Raw genomic sequence first — 24420 nt, forward strand, 5'->3', positions numbered from 1 at the left:
CACATAAAGGTATTGGACGTTTCTTAAGACATTCATGAATCTGAACGGGTTTCAATATTGTGTTCGCTTATATTTTCTATTCATGATTTCCTTATAAATAGGCAACACAGCAGGATGATGCCAGTAAGACAGCTAACGCTGTGGTGTCTGTCACCATTGAGGATGTGGACGACAACCCTCCGAAATTCGACAATGATGAGTACACCGTATCTATTCTGGAAAATTCCCCACAGGATCAATTTGTGCTTCAGACTACAGTCACTGATTTAGACCTGGTACTGTTCCTGAAAACATTACTGTCTGGTTGTAAAGTAATATAATTATTGTGAGATTCAGCAAAAAAAGAACTTAAAAGAGTGACTTTTCTCTAGGGAGGATTTGTGGGCACATTTCGGATTATTCCAGAATCCGTACCTTTTTCAATCAGGCCTGATGGAACAATTCTGGTGAAAACTTCTGTGGACCTAGACAGAGAAACCACAACCAGCTTCACTTTTCAAGTAACAAATAAGCCTCATGTTATCTTTAGATATCACTATGATTTTTTAGAAATTAAGAATTAGCTGTGATCCCATTGTGAACACTGCATAATAAGCATGCCAATTTTCTCTCCAAAATCTAAAGGTTGAAGCGCAAGAAAACCCTCCTTCCACCAACAAAGCAACAGCTGATGTGACCATCTTCCTGCTGGATGAGAACGATAACAGTCCAAAGTTTACAACTTCCAAGTATCAGGGCAAAGTTTTCGGCAATCAGACTACTGGAATGCAAGTTGTCAAGGTGATGAATCATTGTTTTGTCGAGTCATTTAATCTTTTAAGAGTCATTTACTCTTTTAGGATTGAACATTGGTCTGGGTTGGCTGAACATTGGTATTTTCTACTACACAAGAGGCGTGATCAACGGGCATAGTTCAAATGACTCTGTACGCAATTGGAAAGTCCTTCAACCAATCAGACCAACGATCCGTCACTTCTCTCTCCGTCATCGTGTTAACCTCGCCAATAGCATGGAAGGTGGTTAAGCCAGTTTGTGATTGGTCTCCGCAAATGTATGGAATCAGAAAAGAAAAATTTACAGGTTTCCAGCCTGAGCTGCAGGGCAAAATCAAATCGCCGGTAGATCGGTCTGGGTTTACTCGGTCTATCGCTTTCCAGCACAATCAATATTTTGGGTAGATTTCTTGAAATTATGGAACCATTATACCCTTATAAGATGACTCCTATACCATAAGCATTGGAATATTAAAGTTACTAACTAAATGTACTGTACATACATTTTTATGTAAGGTTGAAGCAACAGACCTGGATGAAGGCCCAAATGCCGAAATCAGCTACTCCATTGAGTTTGGAAACGAGAAAGGTTATTTTGGCATTAATGAGAATGATGGGGAGATTACGCTAGTTCAAACAATCCCACTGGTGGACAACAGAATCCTTGAGTTTTCACTCTATGTGACTGCAAAAGATGGTAAGTTTTCGTTTTATGGAGGTATACATGGCTGTGGATATATTACTGTTGGCTTAAAAAACACTGCACTTCCTTTTCATACAATTAGGGGGCGCTATAAGCAGATCAACTTCTGCAATGGTGGATGTCCGGGCACCTGGAGATTCTAATCCGCAGTTCCTTCAGAAGACCTACCAGGGACAAATAGAGGAGGATCAGTCAGAGGCAGACATTGTGAAGGTCCTTACAGCACAAATATTTTCTTCTATCCTAATGACTGTCCCTGTGTAACTGATATACAACAATATGGTCTAAATAACAACCAGCTAACTAACGAATCTTTAGTTAAAGAAATAAAATACCAATCTTAGTACACTTAAGTATCTGCTCAGTTGGAGGACACATGCAAAAATGGCAGATCCTGGCCACTTGGTGGCGCTATAACAGGAAAAAAACATGGAACGCTATAGAACCATTGTTCTGATCTACTTTAAATTTTGTAGTTTTTGGGACAGTCCCATTTTCAAAAAACAATAAAATTAAGTCATTAAATACCTTCTTTCTGTTTCAAACCCACTTTTGTTTTCGGTGGTATACACAACATTTTGTGTGCTTTATTTTGCAATTTTAAAGTAAAAGTAATCTGTTTTGATAGTTCAATCCACTGTTAATTATAACAGCTATAGCTGAAAATAACTAATATTGCTAAAAATAGAACAAAGACTTGACTTGGACCTCAGAGACTTGAGACTTGACTTGACTTGGATCCTAAAGACTTGAGAACAGTCATCTTCTCCTAGTGTATTTATAATTCCAGGATATCAATGTTTTAGACGGGATAGATCTTTGGGAAGGGGAGGAGGAGTATTAATATACGTTAAAGATGGCATTAAGTGTGAACGTCTTATGTTTAACTACGTTAATGATCTGGAATTGGTGGGTTTGAAAATTGTTCTATCACCTCAAATGTCATTTATAGTTTTATGTGTATATAGACCTCCCTCAGCAAAAGATACCTTCTATGATCAACTTACAGGAATTTTAAAAGAATGTGATCGTGGTAAAGAAATAATTATTATGGGTGATCTTAATCTGAACTGGGAAGATAAATTAAAAAGGAAAAAAATAAAATACATTGCAGATAAATTCAATTTACGTCAATTAATTAAAGGGCCAACAAGAATTGCTAAATCCTCTAAGACACAGTTAGATTTAATATTTACCAACAGACCCGAAAGGATAATTAAGAGTTATAATTTGATCACTGGGTTATCTGATCATAATTTAACCTTGGTTGCACGGAAATTAACAAAAAATAGGTTTAAAAATGATATAGTAACTTCTTCCAATGTTTTTCATTGTATACCTAAAGGAAAATTAATAGCATTTAATGAGGAAATAGCGGGTTTAAAGTGGAACGACATATTAGCTTCTAGGGATATAGATTATGGTTGCAATACTTTTTTTAATAAAATTAATTCTGTAAGAGAGAAATTTACTATTGGAGTTAAGAAAAAAATTAAGCATACAAATAATTTACCGTGGTTTAATGAGACATTATGGAAGCTGATGAAAAGTAGAGATTCAGCATTAAAAAAAGCTATTAAATCTGGAAGAGATGTAGATAGGCTTTGTTATAAAGGTTTGCGAAATAAAGTTATCCGAGAAATGAGAGTAGCTAAATCAAATTATTATCTTCATTTAATGAGTGAGGCAAAAGGCAATAGTAAGCTAATTTGGAAAAATGTAAACACGCTTTGTCGGAGGGAGCCAACTTTTAAAGAAGATTTTAAGCTACGAGTTAAGGGAAAGAACGTTGAAGATAATTATGCAATTGCTACTATTTTTAATAGTTTTTTTATTAATTCTGTTAGTGAATTAGGAAAAAAATTTGTAAAGGGGGAAATAAATATGTTTCCGAAAGATGTTGGGAGTACAAGTTTTGATATTATTAAGACTAATGAAATGCAAGTTAACACAATTATTAGTTCATTGAAAAATTCAAAATGTAAAGATGTTCACCAATTGGATACTATGTTTCTAAAAACTCATAAAGATATTTTAACTCCTATTATTACTCATTTAATTAATTTGTCATTTGAACATAGTGTTTTTCCCAATGCATGGAAACAAGCTGTTGTTACTCCGATTTTTAAATCTGGCGATCATCATGAAGTTAGTAATTACAGACCGATAAGTATATTACCAGTACTCTCAAAGGTTGCAGAAAAGATTGTTTTTGAACAACTGACATTCTATCTGAAAACAGTGAAACCTGGGTTACACTGTATGCAGTTTGGTTTTAGAGCTAATTATTCTGCTGAAACAGCTACATTACATTTAATAGAGCAAATAAAATCCAAAGTTGACAAAGGGGGATTAGTTGGTGCCATATTTTTAGATCTGCGTAAAGCCTTTGACACCGTTAATCATGAAATTCTACTTTCTAAATTATCTAATTTCAACTTTTCATCTAATGCCCTAGCATGGATATCCTCGTATTTATCAAATAGAGAACAATGTGTAAAAATTAAAGGGATTAAGTCTAGTAATTTACATTATACAATGGGTGTACCCCAAGGATCAGTGTTAGGCCCCTTATTATTCAGTCTTTATGTAAATGATCTCCCGCTTCAATGTAACGGGATACAAGTGCAAATGTATGCTGATGACACTGTTATTTTTACGCATGCAAAAACCGCAGAGCTAGCAGCTGAAAAGCTACATGTTGCAATGGAACGAATTACACATTGGCTGGAGAATTCATGTTTAACCTTGAATATTGGTAAAACTAAAGGAATGTTTTTTTCAAAAACAAAGGTTCAAACACCAGTGGATATTTGTATAAATGGTGAAAAGGTAGAATTAGTCAATGAGTTTAATTATCTTGGTGTAATATTGGATTCAAATCTTCGCTTTAAAAAACATGTAAAGAAAATGATGAGGAATATTAAATATAATTTAGCAAATTTCAGACAAATTAGACATTGTCTTTCTGTTGATGTAGCCAACACTTTTATGCATGCCACAATACTTACTCATATTTCATATTGTCTCACATGTTGGGGTCAAGCTGGTGAAACTGTGGTTAAGCCTTTAAAATCCCTATATAAACAAACTTTAAAAACTTTCGATAAAAAACCTAAACATTTTCATCATTGTAGCATTTTAAAGAAATTTAAATTATTGAGTTTTGAAAATTATGTGCTATTTAAAAATTTGTGTATGGTTTATAAAATTGTAAATGGTTTGGCTCCTTTGGTACTCAGCGATTTTGTTAGTTTCCGTCCGAATATTTCTGAGAGATCTACTAGATCATCTATGAGAAATTGTGCTGTTCCTTTTCGTCGTTCTGCTTTTGGACAATCCTCTTTTGCTGTGAAAGCTACGACTAACTGGAATGCTTTACCGGAAGGTATAAAAGGGTGTACATCGTTTGGAATCTTTAAAATGCAGTTGAAATCTTTTTTAGAATGTAATCAGCTTTGTAAACAATGACATGGTTGTTGTTTAATTGTTTGTATTGACAATGTTTTATTAATTTATTTTTATTTATTTTTTTGTATTGTGTATTTGTGTATATATGTATTGGGTATGTTATTTTATTGTTGACCTGCCAAAGGACTGCGGGTGAAAATTAGCTTTGAGCTAAATCCGGTACAATACATGAAATGGAAACATTTATGTTAAAAATTGTACATTGTCCTTTTATAAATAAAGTAAAGTAAAGTAAAGTAAAGTAAAGAATTGACTTGACTTGGATCCTAAAGACTTGAGAATTGACTTGACTTGGATCCTAAAGACTTGAGACTTGACTTGACATGGACCTCAGAGACTTAAGACTTGACTGTTATACAGTATCTCTGAGGTCCACTTAACTTCACATGGACCTCAGAGATGAGGCTTGACTTGGACCTCAGAGACTTGAAGTGGACTCGGACCTCAAAGACTTGAGACTTAACTTGGACTTGGACCTCAGAGACTTGACTTGGACCACAGGGACTTGTGGACATGTCTGTAATTAACCAATGTATTCTCTCTCTCTCTCTCTCTCTCTCTCTCTCTCTCTCTCTCTCTCTCTCTCTCTCTCTCTCTCTCTCTCTCTCTCTCCCTCTCTTTCCCTCTCTCTCCCTCTCTCACAGGTGGACTTCCTGTCCATTGATCCCATTGTTCCTGTCATCTTAACAGTTGAGACTGAAGCTGACAAGTTCTCCATAAACCAGGAAACAGGTGTTCTCTCGACCAAAGTCAAACTAGACTTTGAGGAGAAGAGCAGCTACACTGTGACGCTGTCAATATCTGATGGAACTAACCGGGACGAGGCATCAGTCATGGTTGAGGTGCTGGACATCAATGACAACAGTCCAGTGTTTGAAAATCCCCCTGCTACTGTCTCAGTACCAGAGGATCACACAGTGGGAGATAATGTATCATCTGTTACAGCCACGGACGCAGATGCAGGGTTTAATGGAGAACTGCGGTACACTCTCCTGGGAGGTGCTGGGATGTTTAATGTTGACCAAGAAACAGGAGTGATAACTCTGGCAGCTCCCCTTGACAGGGAGACCCAAGATGAGTACCATTTAGTGATTACTGCCCAAGATCAGGGTCGCCCATCACGTTCCACCACCACCACTCTGGACATCTCCGTGACTGACATTAACGACAATCCTCCTATATTTTCCAAACAGCAATATGAGAACACAGTATCTGAGCATGCTGAAGTAGGAACACCTGTGGTAGATATCATGGCAACAGACAAAGATGATGGTGCAAATGCTGTCGTGACCTATCACATTGTCAAACAGGAGCCTTCTTCAACTCCATCCGTCTTTAACATTGATGCCGAGTCTGGTACCATAAGCCTTGCTGAAAAGCTGGATTATGGCAAAGTTAAGCGCTACACTTTAGAGGTGGAGGGACGAGATGGAGGACTCCCTGTTCTCACTGGCAGTGCTACTGTAACGGTATTGGTGGAGGACATTAACGATAAAGCTCCTGTCTTCAGTAAGGACCAGTACGACGTGTCTGTCTATGAAAACCTTCCAGGAGGAACTGCTCTGGTGTCCTTGGAGGTTACAGATGAGGATGAGGTGAGAAGAAAGCAGACAAACTACACAAGAATTAAAGGGGTGATGAATTGAGAAATCAACTTTACCTTGAGGCTTTGATATATAAAAAGTCATAGTCATATAAGAATATCCTGTAAGTTTCAGAGCTGAAAACGTCCTTGTTAGTAAAAGAGAAGCTTTTATAGACACCAGGCCCAGAAAACGAGCCTCTCAAATCAATGACGTATTAGAAGGGTGAAACGCCGCTTTTATGTATGCCGGCGTCTGTTGCCCCGCCCACCTACTCGTGGACTTAAACTGATCGCATTACTGAGCAATAAACACGGCAAAGATAGCAAGATAATCGTTTGTAAACAAGACACAGGTCGACAATGGATTTGCAGACATATTGAGATTAAAACACAATGCTGTGCCTTCTATATTGGATCTGACAGGAATGTTGCAGCACACTTATGTGAGTAAAACGTTTTTTTTTAATACGCGATAGTATTGCATTGTTTCATATCATATTGATTATGTGTACGTGGTGTGTCTAACAGAGCATACCAGCACGCTGTTACAGGCTGGAGAATCCCTTATTTGTAGGTTCATTGCGATTTGGGTTCAGACTCCCAGGGCTCGCAAAGCCCAACGTCCGTCCCGGGGCTATGTGTTTTCCAGATGGGCTACCGAAACGCAAGCACGTCAGTAGGCCGGTGAATCTTAAATAGTAAAATAACATTAATATCTTACCGCGTGTGTGTTTGTGTGTGTGTGCCCCTTGTTTATATTAAATTGTGGGGACCAAATGTCCCCATAAGGATAGTAAAACCCGAGATCACCAACATTGTGGGCCCGCCAGCAGTCCTCACTTTTTTTTCAAAAGGCTTATAAATCATACAGGATGATGTTTTCTGAAAATTGTAAAAATGCAGAATGTTTCCTGTGATGGGTAGGTTTAGGGGCAGGGGCAGTGTAAGGGGGAGAAAATGTACAGTTTGTACGGTATAAAAAACAATTACGTCTATGGAGAGTCCCCACAAAGATAGTGAGCCAGACATTATTATTAAATTATTCTGGCCGCGTTCAAAACATTCACTTCCTCATGTGAAGGGAGCAGAAGCTCATTAAATATGCAAATATTATCCAATCCTAGCCGTGGGCTTTTACTTCCAATTCTCCAGTGCGTCACGCCCATCAAAACCCAACGTTCAGGAGTGAGCCTTAAAACCAGTGTAGAAAATAGCCTAGTTATGATGTTTTTGAATGTAAAAACCATGCCTTTAAATAGCCAGTTCATGACACTTTTCATTAATTGTCAAATTAACAATGTAAGATTTAGTCGAGCCGGCATTTTAAGTCTATTTTGATGTACTTACCTCTTCCAGTTTTCTGTCCATTTAGGGAGGGTTCTCTAAAGGTCATTTTATCATGGATAGCGATACCTTTGCTATCAACAATCAAGGAGTAATATCACTCCGGAGCGATGCAACCTTGGATAGAGAAATTCTAGACAATTACAATATAGAGGTACAAAGCAATCACATTATTTCTTAAATCCAACTTGTTGATCAGGATGACTATTCTCTAAATGGGATGCTTTCGTTGTCTTTCTCAGGTAGTAGCTGTAGACCAGCCTGATGATGGTTTCAGCTCCACAGCTCAGGTCATCATCACTGTTCTGGACGTCAATGACAACAACCCACAATTCCTTCCTCTGCCAGAGACCATTGAGATTCAGGAAGGTGCGTACACACCCTCATCACCTGGAGAGGTGTGTGAAATCTTAGCCACAGACTCTGACATTGGAGACAACGGACGTGTCACCATCACTACTTCCTCTTACAGGAATATCTTCAGCTTCAGAGATGTGAGGACCTAACTCTAAAAATATGAAAATGTACTGTAAAATATTAGATCTGTAGAATTTGAATCCTTTCCTTTATTGTATCCCTATAGGATGGAACTCTACTAGCTATTGAGGAGCTGGATCGGGAGACACAGGATGTGTATGATGTGGTCATTGTTGCTATGGATCATGGGATGCCACAGGGACATGTAATTTCCTTTTCTTTGTACGATTTGTGATGTGAATGTGTACTTTAATACAGTTTTGTGATTGTACTGATTGGTACATTCGTAGTCACAACCTCAGGTGGCATTTCCACAGTCTTTTCCAGGACGGCAAGTACCTATTGCAAATATAGCAAAATTGTTCTTAAAATGCAAGCTCCAATCTGATCCTCAGGTCTTTCTTCGAGGCACATATTAGCATGTAACCTAGAAAACATAGGGGGCTCCCTTTGAGGGCTACCTTCCAACAGACTTTAGTCAAACTCTGCTCCAAAATATTTAGCTGTTGTTTTCAAGTAATCATAAACATCTTAATTAGCTGGACTAGAGGCCTGTTGCATGAAACTAGCTGAACAAACTCTGAGTTTCAGAGTAGGTTTAGAGTTGACAAATCCTGATAAATCCAACCTGGTTTAGATCAAGTTCAACCGTTTCTCAAAGCTTGGTATAAACTTTCTCTGTCAACTCAGGTTAAATCCAGAGTTTGCGATTAACTCTGAAGTGCGTTGTGCAAACAGTGTCCGTTTGATTCACTTTCTCTTCTGGAGATTGAGAGTTCGTTTTGAAAATTATCATGAAATTAAATGCGTTTACAAAGCAGGAATAAACGAAAGACGAAAAGGCAGCTGAAAGAATATCTGACGATATCAATCCATGATGTGAATCAACGAATATGCCTATTAATTATAGGTTCACAAAGAGCTCAAATGAATACACATTGTTTAAAATAATTATGAATCCATGTTTTATGCATTTATATTAATATTTGTCTACTTGTCAATTATGCATAAATTATATTAATTAAAAGTAATTTGTATAATAAAAATATAATAAATAGGCCTATTAGTGCCAAAGGATGAGCAATTTTGATGAGCAAACGTTTTTTTTTTCACGATAAACTGCAAATTTGGAACGAGAGATACAGGGGGTGTGGCTTTATTGAGTCTTTACCTGCAGCTGATTGGTCCAGTTTGGGTTTGCGATCTCTAACCCAGAATAAAACTGGCTCCAGAGCAGGTTAGCAGTGTAGTGTAAGTTACCATGGTGATGAACACTGATAAAAACCAATCCACCTTCTTGAGCCCGAAAAAACAGAATTTGCACAAACTAAACTTGAACTTACCTGGGTAGCAACTGAAACCAGCTTTGTGCAACAGGCCACAGGTATATTAGGGTTAGAGCTAAATTCTGCAGGATGTTAGCCCTTGACTTAGACAAACATTTGAGTTTGCTCTAAAGAAGGGGTTAACAGTTTAAAGCTCTGAAAGCAGGGGTAGCCATTTAAAGCTCTGAAAAAGTCTTAAAACTACGTCGTCACACATTAAGTCATTTTTCCAAATTATGCAGGGTTTCTTATCAAGACATTTTGTATCTATTGTTTGCACTACACATCACTCTTGTTGAGGCTGTTGTTATAGCAACAAAAGACGCCCTTGGGTGCTATTTTGAACCAAACCTAATTTTTATTTTTTTCTAAAAGAGTGCTTGTCAACTTTTTCTTGTCAAAAAAGACGTAAAGTGTGAACGCAGCCTTACATGTCGTACCCAAGTTTATTAGATCCATGTCGTACAGTGTGATTTGTGATCTTTTAGGATTATCAAAATCACACAGTGTGTAGCAGGCATCAGTAGGATACTCTTAAAGATGTTGAAACTGAGGATCCAACAATCAATATTCAAAATGATAGATACACGATACTAATACAATCCTTACATACTAGACATTGCAAATATGAAACTTTTGGTCAGTAATACAAAATGGTTGCTTGCCTGGGTTAATTTTCTGCAGAACATCACCACAGTGAGGGTCAGTATCACAGATGTCAATGACAACGCTCCAGTTTTCAGCTCTGACACCTACAGCAAAAGCATTCTGGTTAAAGACGCCAAGGTTGGAGAGGTACTGCTGACGCTTTCTGCCACGGATAAAGATGCCGGAAACAACGCACTCATCACCTACAGGTGAGCTTAAGACTGAGCTTCCATTTCTTTCGGATCAATAAAATGAAGGCAAAACCATGATCACACTTGCCTACATCACACTTTTAGGACAGATGCATGAATGTTGTGTTTCTGTAGTTTCTCTGAAGACTCCTCAATGGTCGCACTGGATGCTGAAACAGGAGACATCACTTTGACCTCTGACCTTAGTGAGGCCACAGAAGACACGCTGCTAACCCTTACTGCTATAGCGACAGATCACGGGACGCCACCAAAATCTGATGAAGGTTTGGGCTTGGTTTGCATAATTTCCTTTAGTGATTCTGGTGTTAAAACCATGCAGATGATATGAGCCATTCTTATTTGGAGCAGGTAATTCCCCCTTTAGTATTAAAATCTGATTTGATGATTTCTTCTCTCCGTAGCTGAAGTCTTGATCCATTTCAAAATTACCTCTCTCACTGAGAGTGTGGCTTTTGAAAGCTCCTCCTACAAATTCACAGTAAAGGAGAATGAACCTGAGGCCTCAACAGTGGGCAAGGTCAAGGCATTAACTGGTAGTTCAGAGGTTACGGTCAGCTATAACATAAAGTCACATGAGGATGTCTTCTCTGTGGATGGTGAGGGAACCATAAAAGCTCTCAGACCACTGGACAAGGAGGAAGAGGAGTGGTACATCCTCACAGTAGAGGCCATAGACTCCAGGACTCCTCCAAACACTGCAGAGACAACGGTATTATTCTTGTTTTATATGTGTAACGGGGCGTCTTTGATGTGGCCTCAGTTTCTCACTTGGCCAATATTGGTCCAACATCCAACCAAAAAAAGTAAAAACAAATCTCAACACTAATTCATTCTAAAATAAATGGTTATCGTGCATCCTTCTACCATTCATTATTTTGGTTTATGACACTCAGGACACCCATCCAGCCATAATACTCTTAAACAATGCATCATATGTTCAACCCTCAATATTTCGCCAATATTGGACATGTGACTGCACATAAGTGATCTTTACGTTTGCTGGTCTGTTGCCACAATGCAACATGTACACCTGCTACGACTTAAATCTATCGCGACCTCGGACGGAAAGGGCGTAAGTGAACGAACAAGTCTCATCACTTCCTTTTATAGAACTGAGGCTGATGGGATTTGTAGTTCCTATAACATGCCCTGTTACATTTGGGAAGCTAGCTAAAATACATGTTGAGTAATTTACATCATGCAGACAATTGCTCCCCATAGCATTTTTTGATGGAACCGAGAATGCACCAAAAACTTTGGTTGGAGTCGAAGGTTGCAGGTTCGATTCCGAATACCGGCAGGAAATTACTGGGTGCCCTTTACCAAAGGGATCAAACCCCCTAATCGCAAATAACGGCTGTCCACTGCTATGGGTGTCTGTGTTCGCTACAAGCTACTCCTAATTTGTCTGCACTTGGATGGGTTAAATGCAGCGGACAAATTCAGACTATAGGTTACCATATTTGGCTTTCACATGTCACTTTCACTTTTATTAATTGCATTAATTGCACTTTTCAGAATGAAATGACTTAAGTTTGTGTGACTAAAAGTGTTTGCATTCACACTTTCTGTGCCAACACTTAAAGGGTTAGTTCACCCCAAAATTAAAATTCTCTCATTATTTCCTCACCCTCATGTCGTTGGACACCCGTCAGACCTCCGTTCATCTTCAGACACAGATGAAGATATTAGTGTTGAAATCCGATGGCTCAGAAAGGCCTTCATTGACACCAATGTCATTTCCTCTCTCAAGACCCATAAAGGCACTAAAGACGTCGTTACAAAGCCCATCTCACTACAGCGGCTCTACAATCATTTAATGAAGCCACGAGAATAGTTTTTGTGTGCAAAAAAATGAAATAATGACTTCTATAGTGATTAGCCGAATTGAAAACAAAGTTTCAAACGGTTATGAATCAGCATTTTAATTCATGATTCGGATTTGCCAATGTTATGTGATTTCAGCAGTTTGACAGTTTGACACGCGATCCGAATCATGAATCGATACACTGATTCATGGCCTCTGAGCAACTTTCGAATGACATTAGGGTAAGTAATTAATGAGAGAATTTTCCTTTTTGGGTGAACTAACCCTTTAAAGTCAATGTTTCTCTTCTTTAAAGAAAGCTGCCACAGGGCTCATTTATATTTTCATTTGACTTTTCTTTCTCTCACAATTTTCAGGTCAACGTTCAGGTTGAGAATGTGAATGAGGCTCCTGTGTTTGACGCTGAACTGTATAAAGCGGAAATTTTCAGCATCTCTCCATACAAATTCCCTGTAGTGCAGGTCCAGGTAAGTGTGACTGGGCATAGACATCAGATATACATGCAATGGATGAAGTCAGATCTATTTTATATAGTGGTGTTTGCTAAGTTAAGTATCACCGTAGTTAATGCTTGCACTCTAAAAAATTCTGGGTAAAAAAACAACCCAATGTTGGGTCAAATATGGATTATATAACCCAAAAACAACCCAATCGCTGGGTTAAAAGAACCCAATTGCTGGGTTAGTCCATATTTGACCCAACATTGGGTTAAAACAACCCAGCATTTTTTAGAGTGTACAAGTAGTTAGTCATTTTGACAAAAAAAAAAAACCCACTTGGGTTTAACCTTAGCTTCAGGATGGTTTGGCGTCTGAAATAGTATTAGCATCTGAGCTAATATCCATCTCTTTTACAAAATGGAAATACACGGCAAAGCAGAAAACTGTGTATATTAGAAGTAATAGACTAGACAATTTGTTCATTGCAATTAATAAAATGTATTTGTGGTAGTTCCGTAACTGAATTGGGTGTGTGTCCTTCAGGCGTCGGACCCTGATGTGGGCGAGAGCTCAGAACTGCAGTATTCCCTGCTAGAGTCCACAACTCTGCTGGATGTGGAGACAAACACTGGTCAGATCTACGTACTGGATGCATCCAGAATTGGTGACAATCCTTCCATGTTTCAGGTTAAAGCCACGGATAAACATGGACTGTTTACGACTACAACAGTACAGGTGAGCAGAGACAGAAGAAAGCAAAAGCTTCTGTAAGATTTTCAAATTACCAATGGCATTTTGATTGAGAACAAAGCAGTCAATGCAAAGAAGAGAATTCAAAGATCAAAACAAGCTTTTGTGTTTGACGCCCACAGATTACCGTGAAAGAAAGTGCAAGTGACAATGTTGCGGTCATCTCTCTGAACCAGCCCGTGTTCACAGTGGAGAAGAAGAAATTCGAGACTGAAGAGTGAGTAGGAGAAATGCCATTTTCCAGCTCACTTTGCATGGGGATAGAAGGGAAATTGTATCATTATAGTTTGATTTAATGTGTTTTGAGAAAGGTGACTAGGGGGAAATGTGTTAACCCAAATAGGTAAACAAAAAAATGCACCTATTTTGTCATTTATGTACTCTAACCCTGATGCTGATGATTTTGACTTTTTTTTTATTACCTTGGGAACTATCAAGCTCCCCAAAAACACCACACCATTAAAAGTCTTTAAAAAGCCATAGATTTTTTAAAAGCTTTTTGCAAGAAAAATACTGAAATTATTCACTCATAATCTCAAGAACTGTTGCGACTGGGTTGACCTCGAGTCGAGAACCCATCTTATTTGAATAAATCATTCTGTTGAGCAAAATTAATTTTAGCTTAACTTAGTACTCCATTGAAGGATATCTAGAGACCAGATATTATAGAGACTTGGGCTGGGCTCTTTTGACTTTGGTCAGTACACTCAGAACATCCTAGCAATTGTATAACAACAGCCTAGCAACCATATGGCAATGCTCTAGTAACCACCTAGAAAACCTGGAAAGCAACTAACAACACCTTGGCAAATAAAGACAACAAACTAGATGAATACCAATGCTGTAGCACCTAGAACACCAGAGTAACCACAATGGTAATAAACCACTCAGAACATAATTAGCAATTGCAAAGTAACACTCTACCATCAGTTAAAAAAATATAAAGTTTGTTGTCTGAAATAGCAGCTATTAGCATCTAAGCTGTTAGCCATCAAATTTACCAAATGGAAAAACATGACAAAGCACAGAATTGTATATTAGACTTTAGAAGACTTGGAATGGTGTGCATTGGGACTATTTTATGTCTGAATGAATCGTTATTTTGAGCGGGTTCTTTTCAACAGACTTCTTGTGCCAGTTCCCAAATCAGACTGAATGATTTATTGGTACGTTTCTGTCTCAGATCCATGAAAAAAGTTTTAGGCTGGACCGTGAAAATCCTCAGTGTGAGAGCTGAGAATGGCAATGAGATGCGCACCGTTCTCAGAGACTCTACGGCCAAAACTTACATCAGCTTCATCGCCATGGACTCCAGTGGTGCTGTCCTCTCAGCCACGGAGGTCAAAGAGTAAGTTCAACTGGTACCAGTTTATGAGTAAATGTGCAATCTGCAATATATTCATAAAGAACTTGTGTTCTTCATCAAAAACATGAGCTTCACAGTTTGCTTTTAAACTCTCTGGCCTCCATGCCAACTAGGTTTCCATTGTAGACGTGATCATTGTGTCGACTCCCACAGGAAACTGCAGAGTAATCACAACGATTTAAAAGTGGAGCTGGAGAAGGTGTTTGGTTCCGATTTGGAGATCAAAGTGGAGGCAGGATCTGGGACCTCTGGAGATTCTGAAGACTCCAGCTCAGCAGCCGTCATCGCTCTCAGTGTTCTCCTGGCTATGAGCATCGTGGGACTTATCTCTCTGTTGACTGTCTATCTCATTAGGTAAGTTATTAGAAGGCATTTTTTCTCTGGATTTCAAACATGTAATCTGGCTCACACTGAATAAATGAGCACACTGAAAACCTCAAGGGGCTACAAGTGAGGGGGAAAAAAACAAAACAAAACAAACAAAATAATAATACTAATAATTACATTAAAGGGGTGGCTGCATGCTATTTCACTTTTTTAACTTTAGTTAGTGTGTAATGTTGCTGCTTGAGCATAAACAGTATCTGCAAAGTTACAGTGCTGAAAGTTCAATGCAAACAGAGATATTGCCTTTTAAAGTTATTAGTTTATTGCCTACAAAAACGGCCGGTTTAGACTACAGCGAGCTTCTTCCTGGGTTGGTGACGTCATAAACCCTTGCTAGTCACTGCAGATTCGTCACTTCGGGCATCTAACCAATCTAAGACCATTGCGTTTTTCAAAGGGATGGGCTTCATAGAAGCAGGAAGCAAACGAGCCGTCCACAGGACAGTGGAGACAGCGGTGTGGAATAAAGGTCAAATATAAGAAAAATACGTTGTTTTAAAAAAAGAAGAAGTATTAAGACATGTCATACTGCGCCCCATAAACACAACCAAGCCTAGAAAAAAAACACGGAACCACCCCTTCAAAATAAAATAGTAAGCATCTCAGTTTGTTGCGTATGGGGCGGCATAACCACAGACCAGTCAGGGTGCCCATGCTGACCCCTGACCCCGCCGAAAGCACCAATAGTGGCACTCAGAACTGAGAGCATCAGAACTGGACCACCATGCAATGAAAGAAGGTGGCCTGGTCTGATTAATTTTTTACCATGGGAACACAAGGCCCCAGGATGCACTATGGGAAGAAGGCAAGTCGGTGGAGACAGTGTAATGCTTTGGGCAATGTTCTGTTGTGAAACCTTGGTTCCTCCATCCATGTGGATGTTACTTTGACACGCTCCACCTACCTTAGCATTGTTGTTGAAATGGTATTCCTATTGGCTGTGGCTCTTCCAGCAGGATAATGCTCCTGACACAAAGCAAAAAGGGTTCGGGAATGATTTGAGGAGCACAACAATGAGTTTGAGGTGTTGACTTGGCCTCCAAATTCCCCAGATCTCAATCCAATCGAGCATCTGTGGGATGAGCTGAACAAACAAGTCTGATCCATGGAGGTCCCACTTCGCACCTTACAGGACTTAAAAGATCTACTGATAAAATCCTGCTGCCAGATACCACAGCACACCTTCAGGGGTCTAGTGGAGTTCATGCCTCGATGAGACAGGGCTGTTTTGGCAGCAAAAGGGGAACCAACACAATATTAGGAAGGTGGACTTAAATGTATGCCTGATCGCTGTATATTAACCACTAATAAAATAGTAATTTAATCTTTGTTTTAGGCTGTTGAAGGAAATGCCTATTCTATGTTTAGGCAAAATTTGAAAAAGCAGCTTTACAACTGGCATATGTGATGTTCTGGCAGGTGGATTTGAAAAATTAAGTTAATTTTTTTTTAAATAAATAAAAAAAATTACACCATGACTCCAAGAATTTCATGAAAATTTACCCAGATCAACTACAGACCATTTTGGTAAAAAGCTATCAAAAGCTTTTTGATAAACCCAGCCATTCTCGAATAATGCACAAACACATTTGATGAAGAGGCTGCCATCATATCACAGTAATGTTGGACATATTCAGACCAAACTTGACACGTCATCACAAGTATGACCTGAGGCTACATGCAGCGTTTTGCCACACCGCTATCTACTGGTCCTAAGATATAAAAAATGGCTGTTTTTTGCTTATAAATTCTGAATGGTTTGCCCAAAAATAAAACCGGTCGAATGACACCCAGTTTTCCCATATTGACTTTTGTGGCTGTCGGCCATTTTGAATTTTGCCCTGAAATGCTCTATTTTATGAGCGCATTAATGTATCATTATGAAACTCGGTATGTGTCATTGGTACCATACCCTGGAGGTACTCAAAGTTTCGAGAAAGCGACACCTTGTGGTCAAAAGTTATAATGACACTTCCACTTTTTGGACTATCCATTTGAGAGTAAACTTTTTAAAAGTTGAAAAAATGCTTAGTGATTATATTATTTTTTGCTGCCTCAGGATTAAAAAAATGAAGGACACAGATTCTGATAGAGAGAGCTTTGATATTGGCAGACCCAAGAAATCAAGTATTGACAAAAGTTTTAACTTTTCAAGGTAAGTGCCAATACATTGTTAAAGAGCAGATGCTAACAGTTTCTCTCAAACTAAAATGTGTCCTCAAATACAAAATGCGCTTAAGTTTTGTTCTGAGATGTTTGACTGAACATGTTTTTTCTGTTGACAGCAGAAAACAAGAAGCCAGAGAGGTAAAGCACTCGATTCAGAATCAGATAACTGATGACAAGATGAAATTGGACACTGTTCAGTTTGTGGAATTGAAAAGCTTAAAGTGTCAAATGTTTTGTTTTTCAGGTTAAGTTTAGTAACACAACCGATTCTCAAATAGATGCCGAAAATGACACGGATTTGAAAAACGGAAACAGCATCTTTGCCCTCTGAAAACGCCTCGATGGATCAAAACTCATAACACTGCAGGGTTCAAAGTCACCCGATGCACTGTGACAAGACTGAGAGAAATGTTGATTATAAATGTATTTATTTCAGTTAATGAAAAATATCAATTAAAATGTTCAATAGGCAACATTTTTTATATGTATTTTTGTTTGAGTAGCCTACTCTAACTTTAGCTCAGCTTCATGCTAACGCGAGTCTCACTTCTTGTGTTGCTGCCTAAGCAGAACGTTTCAATTCAGTCACTTTCAGGTTCCTCTTGAGATAGTATTTTGAGATTGCATTTCTTTTAAGTAATATGTACATTTAACTGCCTAGCAATTTTCAACGTGGTCTTTCACAAAGGGACATCTTACAAATAACAGAAGGCTTTTGCACTTTTACCATCTCAGCTGTGATTGTGTATCAAAATTGTGTACTGCTTTTAATTTGTATCTTTTATTGTAAATATCGGAATGATTAAACTTTTTAAAAATGTTTCTCCATCTGTGTGTGTGTGTGTGTGTGTGTGTGTGTGTGTGTGTGTGTGTGTGTGTGTGTGTGTGTGTGTGTGTGTGTGTGTGTGTGTGTGTGTGGCCCTATTCGGAAGGTAATTGTTTCTCATGTGGACCTCCGTAAAAATAAATTTGCATGCCATCTCAGTGATAAAACTCAACCTGATCTCACAGAAATAGGTGAAATGAACACGACCCCTTAACCCCGATTTGATAAAACTCGTGCAGTCGGATGCTGATTTATTCCCGGTGGAGGAGCAAGTTTTGTTCACATGGGAACACACTGTTTACAGTCGAATGATTGTCTGCTGTAAAAATGTCATATGATTGGAATAATAAGAATAAAATCATATTTAATAATAGAAAATTATTACTAATTTAAATCTTCTTAAAAAAAGATGTAATTTTAAAAATGTGGAAATAAGCGGAAATAAGTTAGCCTAATACAACGCTGCAAACTACAACGTTCATTTCTGCTGCAATAACAGCCCAGTTTACGTGTTTTTTCGAGTGGTGATGAAAGCTTATTCTTGTAAATACTTTCTAGCATTTCAGCAATAAAAACATAGACTGTAAAAAAATATGGACGTAGTGTCCATGACGTCACCCATAGGATTCTGAAGAGTCCTTCTGAAGTGTAAAGTAGAGGAGCTGGCCGTCGCCATCTTCCGAGACATCGCATGTCACACCGGATAACAGATAATGGGCGAAGAGGCGGGACGTGGGCAGAGCTGAGGTGACGCAATGACTACAGACGGCAGATAAATGGCTATCCACCTGTTAATCAAAGTGGCCACGCCCTTAATTATGCAGAACTTTAAGGCTTTATATAATTTAAACGAATGAGTTATATAAAATAAAATAAATCACCCCATCACAGTTGTCATGAAGGGCAAATCCAATTTATTGATCCAATTTATTCAATTATTATAAATGTATAAAATTTATACTATCCATATTTATTTATTTATTTTGTGGATATTTTAAATTATTTACCTCTAAAAGTACCACATTTTCTATGTAAATTATGTTGGTTTTTTTTGTTTGTTATATTTAATATTATTTTAACAAACTATCATTCTGCTAAGTTCTGAGAGTTAAAACCTAAAGATGAAGTGTCTTTGCTGGCATCTGGTGTCTTATATTGACATTAAATTAAGGAGAAAAAAACAATATCAATAGCCACTAGATGGCTATAGTACTCAATGGCTGCATAATAGGCTGAACTCTATGAACTGTATAAAAAATATTTATCTAAACATATTTTGGCATCTTTGTATAGTCTCACCTTACACAGATATATCTTTTTAAAATTACAATTTCAACTTGTGAAACTAGTCAAAAACTTAAGAGGTCAAATTAATTTTATACAGTGGTTCATAGAGTTCAGCCTACCTTGCTACAAGGAAAAGTAGTAGATCATTTGTCATTTATTTCAAACAAAAAACATCAAATTTTAATAACTAATTAGAACCAAACGGGTAAGAATATACGTAACAATAACTTAGCTAAGAATAAACAGGTAAGAACAAACAATAATAGTTATTTACATTTTTTACATGCACTTGTGGCAGCAGGCAGGGGCGTAGCACCAAATTTTGGGCCCTGGGTACAAATCATCTTGCTGGGCCCCCGTACCATGTATGTGTATGTTTAGAAAACGGACTTCCCTGCCTCGGGCCCTGGTTACTCAGTACCCTTTATCCCCCCAGTCCCACGCCCCTGGCAGCAGGTAATTGTAACCTAGTGTTCTTTGCAGATATATTCTCTGCATTTTCCACATACAGTGCTGTTTATTTTTTCCTGTTGGAAGTACAGACATGGCACCTTTTTCTCTTAGTTGGGGGAGTAGCTGTGGATGTGTCAGGGATGTTTTCTCGTCTCCAGCCTCTGGAGGCTGCTCCACGGGGAACGCTCTTCCATCTCTCAATCTGTGGAGACACCAGAGCCTTCCCGAGCTCTTCCAGGAAGATCCGCCTTCTGGAGGTCTTTCCATCTCTCAATCTGTGGAGACACCAGAGCCTTCCCGAGCTCTTCCAGGAAGATCCGCCTTCTGGAGGTCTTTCCATCTCTCAATCTGTGGAGACACCAGAGCCTTCCCGAGCTCTTCCAGGAAGATCCGCCTTTTGGAGGTCTTTCCATCTCTCAATCTATGGAGACACCAGAGCCTTCCCGACAACTGCAACAACAACTTTTAAATGACAATAACCTGACCGGACTACTGTTGTCAGTGATATAAGTATTTGAAACTGACATGATTTCTTAATGTCTAGTGACATATCAGGGTTTGTTTTTGCTCTTGCTTAAGATATGTGTGCAGATGGGAGCTCAGGCTTGTTCTTCCTCACCGTTCCCAGCATGCCTAGTTTCCTCTTCAGGAGCTCCAGGCCAAAGGCATACAATGTGAAGTAATTGTCACACATGATGGCGTGCTCTTGGAGATCCGCAGACATGTCAGGGACAACGCGCATTGCCAGGTTTTTTTCTCGCTGCCCATTAGCCCATTACTCTTAGCATCACAGGCTGCCCAGATTTTGATACCATATACACATATCTGGCTGGTTTGCTCAACATGTCCTGCTTGAAGCTACAGCATCCTCTGAATGGTACCAGGCATTCATCTACTGTAACTTCTTGGCCTGGGTTGTACATTTGTCCATTTTAGACAGATTTCGAACCCATTTGTCCCAGGTTTCGTATCTCTTGTTGGACTTTCTCCCCCAAAGTCCTCCCCAAGTTCAGTGATCGGCCAGGAGTCGAGTTATCAATTAAAAGTATAAATGTATTAAAAGTAACAGCGAGTAAAAAAGGTTTCTGAGCTCAGGATTCAGAACAACAGATATAAGCATCAGGGCAGTCCTGAATGCCTCACAACTTTTTACATCAATGTTTATATTCTTGTTCTTCCATCTCCTCCCCACACCACGTTTCCTCCAATCTGGGTGTACGGCGTCATCAGTCTCCAGGCAGTATTTCTATGAACATAGGTTAACCACACACACACAAAAGAAAGTACAGCTCTGGTATTTTTACATATCATAAGACATATCCTTCTACAGCTTTGTTTTATTTTAACCTGTTTCACTTGTAGCATGTGGTTCTCAGAAATGTCCTACCTCTGCTGTCTCACCCTTGCTTGACCTCGTACCACATCTACTTCTCCTCAGTTTCATTTCACACCTTTTATAGCGTTCTGCAAAATCATCTGCACATGTGCAAGTTAAATCATCATAAGCAAATTCAATCAATTCATAATGAACATCACACTCGATCATGAATACTTCATGGTGAAAAACACAATTAATACTGTATACTTAATATTTTATACTGTGAATCATATGCAACATGGTTAATACTTAAAATCATAATAAGCAACTGCATGAAAATAATGAGCATATCCTTGAAATAAATGAAAATATCCTTCACTCTCCAACAGTCAGGCTCTCCCTGTTTCTGCATTCCTCCAACTGCTTTTCTGCAGTTAAAATTTTCCAGTTTGACTTTCCAGTTTGGTGAGGGTGAGTAAATGATGACAGCATTCACATTTTTGAGTGACCAGATTCTTTATTGCATTAAAATTAGACACAATTAATTAAAAATAGATAGTACACAATAGGCTATACTAATGCTGCTCTAAGTAATGACGCAAATGATCCACATCTATTTAAGTTCAAAACAATACGTTTGCTATTATAGTAAAAGTCCAGGAAGGCACTTGTCATGTAAGGCATTAATAGGAATGTTTGATTTTAACTATGAGTGTCTGTAGGATCCAGACTGCATAAACACACACATCACACAAGCTCATTGACGATTACGCCGCTACTGGCTCCTAACTTCCCTAAAGAAATCAGACCATTTCATGCTCTGAATGATCTCAATGAGGCCTTGGCTGATCCGGTAGGTGCTGTCCGCATCGAAGCGGCCCTGCCCTAAATGATGAGTCACATAAATTTTGTCAAACCATTTGTCATTACAGTCTGAATTGACTGAAACAACAATGCGATCTGCGTTGCTCTCACGCACACTGGGGTCGTAGTTTTTAGTGACATGATGAGACATTGTGCCCGGATGGTGCAGGTTGCCCAGCTCATAGTACGGTAGGTCGATATCAGGAAGAATCTGCTCCTTGTTATGGAACGGATGGAAACCAAAGTCTTTATGTTCTGGGTCGCATTGTACTGCAATCATATTGCCGCCATCGTCAATTTCAACACATTTATGAGCAAACCACCACAGCAGACTGAGACCATGTCTGGGAAGGGGCTGACCATATCCGGTCTCTCTCAGATGGGACAGTTCATTCAGTGTTCTCACTCGGACCATTCTGTGTCTAGAAAAAAAAAAACAGAAAAAAAAAATATAAGACTGGACTACAGTGTAAAAATGTAATTTGACTTTACTTTATCTGGAACATATATTAGTCTATTACGCATGTATTTTACAATATTGTGGCATAATATGTAGCCAATTAATTTATTAAAATGTATTCATAAAAAGTAATACATTTGTTACTATTTATATGTTATGTATTAGCTTAGCTACATATTATAATATATTATATATGTAAAATGTATTAAATAATACAATATAACATAACATATGAATGCAGCCCATCTGGGATACAGGTAAGAAAAGCGTAGCTTAATTTAAACGGCAACGTCCGTAAAGTTTAAAATCATTCTATAATGTAATTAAAGTTGGTCTTATTAACAAAATGCAACAATAATCAGACAAACAGGAGATAGATACTGTACCTTGTTCACGCGCTGTGAGAAGATCTGCGTCTGTGCAGCTCGCGCGCTCCTTTTATTCTTCTTCTTGTGTGTGTTGTGGGCGGTGAAAAACACACGTAGCCTATAGCCTATACAGAAACCAACACTATCACGGATGATTATTAAGGGAGGATCCGAATTTGTTTATTTTTATTTAACTATTTTTTTGATATTGAAGGGTGTTTACTTTCTGTAGCTTCTCTGCAGAAGAACAGACGAATAACTGGGAAAGTGAAACCAGTCATTGATGAGAGACGGGGAAACACAGCCTGGGATAACCCGGACAACTTCCGAGGCAAATGCAGATTTGCTCTGCAAGTAAAATTAGGTTATAACTCTCAAGTTACTAATGAGAATAGTCTGGTTTTAACCTGCAGGCTAGAAAAACGTGTTGGTAGGCTATTCATAAAGGCTAGTGCCATGTATTAGATATTAAAAACTAATATTAGATATTAAAAAGTGTTTACAGTGTTTACAATGTTTAGCATGTCGCGCTGTTGCTAGGGGTGATTTTGAAAGCTAATTTCTGTATCAAAAACTACAACTGTTAATGTCCAGGAAAATAATGCAATTCATATTGGCCTTTTGTGACAACATGCCCCAATAAGTAAAGAGGAGTTTTGACCAGTTCACACAGTGAGCAGATATTAAATAGTACCCTAAATGCATGTATTTGAGCATGGAAATAAATCGAGCTATTCAAGGTTAAAAATAGAGTTAGTGAATAAATAATTAGAACCAGTTTAGGAACAGACAGGAGGAAGCGTTTCCGCCAGGGAATACAAAAATAATTAATTAATGTAATTTGCTACTTTTTTCTCTCTCAGAATTGTGAGATATAAACTCGAAAATTAGATAAAATGTCGCAATTACTTGTTACTTGTGTGTGTGTGTGTGTGTGTGTGTGTGTGTGTGTGTGTGTGTGTGTGTGTGTGTGTGTGTGTGTGTGTGTGTGTGTGTGTGTGTGTGTGTGTGTGTGTGTGTGTGTGTGCAGTATAGGAAACAGAAACTGAAGCGGACGGACAGCAGTGGGCGTGTCTAAGATAATATGAGCAAACGCACACTGGACACAAGAATTTATTATTTTAAACTTTGACATTACAGTAAATATACATATATAACATATTATACTGTAAATTTCTTAAATGAACTCATTACATTTTCCAAAAACATTTTAAATGTCTTCAGCAATCTTTGGCACTGACTGCATCATTTCTATGATGATAATGCATGTTTGCTGATGCCACTAAACTAAGTTAATGTGGAAAGAGAAACTAATGGAATAACAAATGTCATTACATTACATTTTACATTTAATCATTTAGCAGAC

At 38.4% G+C, this 24420-nt stretch overlaps 1 protein-coding gene and 1 long non-coding RNA gene across 2 annotated transcripts; both read left to right on the top strand.

Moving 5' to 3' along the window:
• The first annotated feature begins 1446 nt into the window (after positions 1-1446).
• On the top strand, positions 1447-15280 carry LOC137073765 (cadherin EGF LAG seven-pass G-type receptor 2). Its single transcript, XM_067442472.1, has 14 exons — positions 1447-1470; positions 1559-1689; positions 5592-6542; positions 7061-7204; positions 8119-8370; positions 8460-8558; positions 10363-10535; positions 10653-10801; positions 10940-11247; positions 12723-12833; positions 13350-13541; positions 13679-13773; positions 14740-14904; positions 15076-15280. Exons 2-14 carry the CDS (start codon positions 1588-1590, stop codon positions 15278-15280), a joined length of 2946 nt encoding a protein of 981 aa, XP_067298573.1. The 5' UTR covers positions 1447-1470; positions 1559-1587.
• A 2092-nt stretch (positions 15281-17372) lies between these two features.
• Positions 17373-18199, top strand: LOC137072891 (uncharacterized). Its single transcript, XR_010904701.1, has 3 exons — positions 17373-17464; positions 17595-17616; positions 17723-18199. It is a non-coding gene; the product is annotated as an uncharacterized lncRNA (long non-coding RNA).
• The last annotated feature ends 6221 nt before the right edge of the window (positions 18200-24420 follow it).

This window comes from Pseudorasbora parva, chromosome 4 (assembly GCF_024679245.1).
Source record: "Pseudorasbora parva isolate DD20220531a chromosome 4, ASM2467924v1, whole genome shotgun sequence".
Lineage (NCBI taxonomy): Eukaryota > Metazoa > Chordata > Actinopteri > Cypriniformes > Gobionidae > Pseudorasbora > Pseudorasbora parva.